We start from the raw sequence: 5,220 nt of genomic DNA on the forward strand, positions 1-5,220 counted from the left end.
AAACTACAACAGTAGTCACATTTGTTTACATCAAATTATATTTTAATCACGTATATTTAAAATGTTACATTTTAATCTTTTAAAGTAGAGTAACTATTTCGTAACAAAACGACAATATAAGTGAGTATAAGGCAAACAAAAGTGACAAATTTTATAGTTTACCCCTATATTAATTGCTAATAACATAATTTTATGTGTATCGAGTCTTATTGGTTACTTTAAAATATTTCTAATTTTAATCGAAGTTAGTGACATTCAAATATTTGTAATTTAGACAAAGCTTTAAAATAAATCAAATTTTATTAAAATAACAAGTTTTTAAGTTTGTTAATCAAAATATGGACCAACTCTCGGGGTGGTATCGTCTTTCGCGGCAGAAGCGCTAGCCTGCTTACAGGCAATCCAGTGGGGGAAAAGAGAGGGGGGTTTCGACGAATAGAGGTAGAAGGAGACGCGCTTAGCATCATTAAAAAAACAAAAAGCAAAGAGGAGGACCGATCAGTATTACGAGCATATATGATGGAAATAAAAGAGTTAGAGAAAGGTTTTAAAGAATGTCATTTCAAAAAAATCTCAAAATCTGGAAATGGAGCAGCACATGCATTAGCAAAGGAAGGATTAAAGAGACAACCGAAAACTTACCTGGATGATTGGTGGCCGGAAGCAAAGCTGAGGGCAAGTGAATCAGATGGAAGAAGAATGGGTAGATTGGAGTGGGTAATAGATGTTTAAGTCTTCAGAGTAGATGAAGAGACTCTCTTTTAGTGACTGGGCATAGAGATTATCGGAAGTGGGCTTGGGTTTTTAGGTTGATGTTTTTATTTAACTTTTTGTTAGGCTTTAGGTGAATTATCGGAAGTGGGCATAGAGAGTAGAGACTCTCTTTTAACATTTTTTTTATAATACTGAGGGCATCCCCTTCATTCACTACTCGGCGGAACCCCTTTTCTATTCCCTACTGTACTGCCTGTAAACAAGCAAAATCCAAAAAGATTTTAAGTTATGATAAAATATTTCACCTTCTCTAAAAAATGGCTCTTTCTCTTCCATTTTCACTCAAGATCTTCCACTTTCTCATCAACCAAGCACCCTTCGCCCCTTAGACTCCCCAAAACTCCACCATCCTTTTCTCCAAAACCCCTTTCCAATCCAATAATCCCCTCAACCAAGACCCATCTCTACGCCTCACTTTTCTGCACTCTTATCCACCTATATTTAAGCTGTGGAAGATATTCACATGCCAAGGAAGCATTTTTCAAGATGAGGAAACATGGTGTTATTCCCGTTTTGACCCTGTGGAATCGCCTTATTTATAGTTTCAATGCATCTGGTTTGGTTTCTGAGGTAATGCTACTTTACTCTGAGATGCTAGCTTGTGGGGTTTTGCCTAATATTTTCACCGTAAATGTTTTGGTTCATTCTGTTGTCAAAGATGGTAATTTGAGCTTTAGCTTGGAATTGCTTAGAAGTTTTGGCGCCAAGAACATTGTTGATACTGTTACTTATAATACTTTGATTTGGGGATTTTGCGAGCAAGGTTTAGCTTATCAAGGTTTAGGGGTTTTGTCTGAAATGGTCAAAAAAGGTATAACTTTTGATGTTATTTCTTGTAATATAATTGTTAAGGGATTTTGTAGAATTGGATTTGTTAGATATGGAGAGTGGGTTATGGATAATTTGGCTACACGTGGGATCTGTAAGGATGTTATAGGGTTTAACATATTGATTGATGGATATTGTAAGATTGGAGACGTGAATTATGCAGTCGAATTGATCCACAGGATGAGAAGTGAAGGTATAGTTCCTGATGTCATTAGTTATAATACCTTGATAAATGGATTTTGCAAAAAAGGTGATTTCTTTATGGCCAAAAGTTTAATCAATGAGATTTTGGGGTCTCGTAGGAAGAAAGATTCTAAGATTTTGGCTGGTACTGATAACCGAAAGGAGGTAGATAATGGTGTGGTATTGGAGCCAGACCTTATTACACACACTACACTTATAAGTGCCTATTGTAAGCAAGAAGCTCTTGAGGAGGCAGTTTCTATATATGAAGAAATGGTTGTGAATGGTATTTTGCCCGATGTCGTTACTTATAGTTCAATCTTAAATGGCTTCTGCAAGCATGGGAAGTTAGCTGAGGCAAAAGTGCTTATGATGGAGATGGAGAAGATGGGTGTGGATCCCAATCATGTCTCTTATGCTACTCTTATGGACTCGATATTCAAAGCTGGGAATTCTTGGGATGCTTCTGCCCTTCAAAGTCTAATGGTTGTTCGTGGGATTGTCTTTGACGGTGTTGTGTACACTACACTGATGGATGGACTTTTTAAGGCTGGGAAGTCCGACGAAGCGGAGACCATTTTTATTACTCTTTTAAAGAACAAAATGGTGCCTAATACGACCACCTATTCAGCATTGATTGATGGTCGTTGCAAGTTGGGAGACATAAATGGTGCAGAATCTGCATTGGAAGAAATGAAAGAAAAAGATGTTGTCCCTAATGTCGTGACTTATTCTTCTATCGTAAACTGCTATATCAGGAAAGAAATGCTTGATGAAGCTGTTAACATGATGCGGAAGATGGTAAACGAAAATATCTTGCCAAACGAATATATTTATGCTGCACTAATTGATGGATATTTCAAGGCAGGTAAAGAAATGGTTGCTCTTGATCTCTATAGTGAAATGAAATTAATAGGGTTAAAGGAAAACAATTTTATACTCGATTCTTTCTTGAACAACTTGAAAAGATCTGGAAGGATGTGGGAAGCGGAGGAATTAGTTAAAGATATGATGTCTAGGGGCTTGTCACTTGACCATGTAAATTATACATCTTTGATGGATGGCTATTTCAAAGAGGGAAAGGAGTCAGCTGCTCTTACCTTGGCCCAGGAAATGACAGAGAAGAATATTCCGTTTGATGTTGTTGCATACAATGTCTTAATTAATGGTCTTTTGAGGCTTGGTAAATACGATGCACAATCTGTTTATGCTAGAATGAGAGAGTTGGATCTGTCTCCAGACATCATTACATGCAATACCATGATTAATGCATACTGCAAAGAGGGTAAGTTTGAACATGCGCTACACCTGTGGGATGACATGAAGAGTTGTGGGTTAATGCCAAATTCCATAACTTGTAACATTCTGATCAGAGGTCTTTGTAAAGCTGGTGAAATTCATAAAGCTCTAAATGTTTTGAATGAGATGCTGAGTTTAGGATTTTCACCTACCACAGCCATTCACAGATTTCTGCTTGATGCATCCTCAAGGAATGGAAGGGCTGATGCCATTTTGCAAATGCATGAACACCTTGTTTCCCTGGGGCTTGAACTTAACCAGGCAGTTTTCAATACTCTCATCACTGTCTTATGCAGACGAGGGATGACGCGGAAAGCTATTTCAGTTTTAGAAGATATGACAGGAAGAGGCTTGTCAGCTGACAGGGTAACTTACAATGCTCTTATACATGGATATTGCACAGGCAGCCATGTAGATAAGGCTTTCGCTACATATTCTCTGATGATAGCAAAAGGAGTTACACCGAATATTGTTACTTACAATCTTCTTCTGAAAGGTCTCTCGACTTCTGGTTTAATGAAAGAAGCAGATGAATTATTTGTCCTAATGAAAGAAAAAGGCTTGAACCCTAATGCGTCAACATATGATACGTTGATATCTGGGCATGGTAAGATTGGAAGTAATAGGGAATCTATAAAACTTTATTGTGAAATGATTACCAAAGGATTTATTCCCAGAACTAGCACCTACAATGTGCTTATTGACAGTTTTTCTAGGGTAGGAAAAATGACCCAAGCTCAAGAGCTTCTTAAGGAGATGCAATTGAGGGGATCATTGCCTAATTCCTCAACTTATGACATACTAATCTCTGGTTGGTGTGACCTCTCTAATCAGTCAAAGCTGGACAGTGCCTCAAAAATGTCGTGCCTAGTTGAGGTGAAAAATTTACTGTTGGAAATGAATGATAAACAGCTTGTACCTAGTGAAAGTACTATTTTCAATATCAGTTCTACCTTTGCAAAACTAGGAAAGAAGTTTGATGCTCGGCAATTTTCGAAGGGACTATACAAGAGAAACACCGTATAAGGAATAAATGAAATACAAGAAAAAAGGGATTCCTTCTACACGGATAGCCAACCTTTTAATGATCTTCATTAGCTCTTACTTCAGAAATCTGGCTTCAGCTCTTTTTGCACTGTATGTACTTCACTGCATTGGTACTAGCATATAGATATTTCGTATCTGATAAATAGTGATGTTGACAATAAAAACTATTTTCAATTTCTCTCACTTTTAAACATTATCCCTTTTATCTTTTCAATTGGCATTTTATAGCAATTCGCAAGCACCATGATTGACCACTAACATGTGAGGGCTTTTCTAAATTCTTTTCAGTTTGCGCGGTGATAGTCACATGTTCCATTTATGGACTTTTGCCTGGAATTCCTAGTCCCAACAAAGTTGGTATGTGATTCAGAATGTGAGAAGTGGAGGTAACCGTTGATTTCCTTTTGAACAGATTGTCAAGAGAAGAGCAATGTATTGGCAGTTGTTTTCAGCTTTAGGCACTTAGTGTTCAGAAGCAAGATTCAGTGGTTCATTTTTCTGATGCATTAGCAAAAATGCACACATCTCCCTACTTAGTATTGCTGTTGCCCCAACTCGAGGTGAATAGCTGTATTTCACTACAAACACAATGCTGACATAGCATATCGGATGATAATTTGGAGAACAGCACCACACCTTATTAATCAATGTTCACGCTTGCCATTTAGGCCTATATTGTTGCCACAATTTGAGGTTAAACGTTGTATTTTATTACGAACGATAATGTTTATACTATGTTCGTATTATAATGTTATTAATGGTGAATGATATTTGAATGAATATTTGAATGTTCTTATTTTCTAAACTCACACTAGTTAGCTTATTCCATAGTTTTAACCATCTCAAGTAATCCTAAAAACTAGGGCGGACTTTTGACTTATAAATTATTCTCCTTACATTTTTTTCTAAATTCATTTGGTTTTTGGACAGCAAAGTTATTTGATCTGTAGTTTGTTTTTTTTTTTTAAATGCATGTATACTTATGTCATTAATTGGATTTAAATATATGTTATTCGACTTAGATTAACGTCCCCAAAATTTTTACTCGAAAGAAAAAAAAATTATTAATAAAAAACTATATTGGAGAGT

The 5,220-nt window shown here is 36.5% G+C and overlaps 1 protein-coding gene across 1 annotated transcript; it reads left to right on the forward strand.

Moving 5' to 3' along the window:
• Positions 1 to 746: 746 nt before the first annotated feature.
• Positions 747 to 4,911, forward strand: LOC121230445 (pentatricopeptide repeat-containing protein At5g14770, mitochondrial). The gene is made up of 2 exons (XM_041115272.1): positions 747 to 4,221; positions 4,420 to 4,911. The coding sequence occupies exon 1, from the start codon at positions 1,003 to 1,005 to the stop codon at positions 4,108 to 4,110; it is 3,108 nt and encodes a 1,035-aa protein (XP_040971206.1). The 5' UTR covers positions 747 to 1,002; the 3' UTR covers positions 4,111 to 4,221; positions 4,420 to 4,911.
• Positions 4,912 to 5,220: the final 309 nt, after the last annotated feature.

The sequence above is a fragment of the Gossypium hirsutum genome, chromosome A01, assembly GCF_007990345.1.
Source record: "Gossypium hirsutum isolate 1008001.06 chromosome A01, Gossypium_hirsutum_v2.1, whole genome shotgun sequence".
NCBI classification, from domain to species: domain Eukaryota; kingdom Viridiplantae; phylum Streptophyta; class Magnoliopsida; order Malvales; family Malvaceae; genus Gossypium; species Gossypium hirsutum.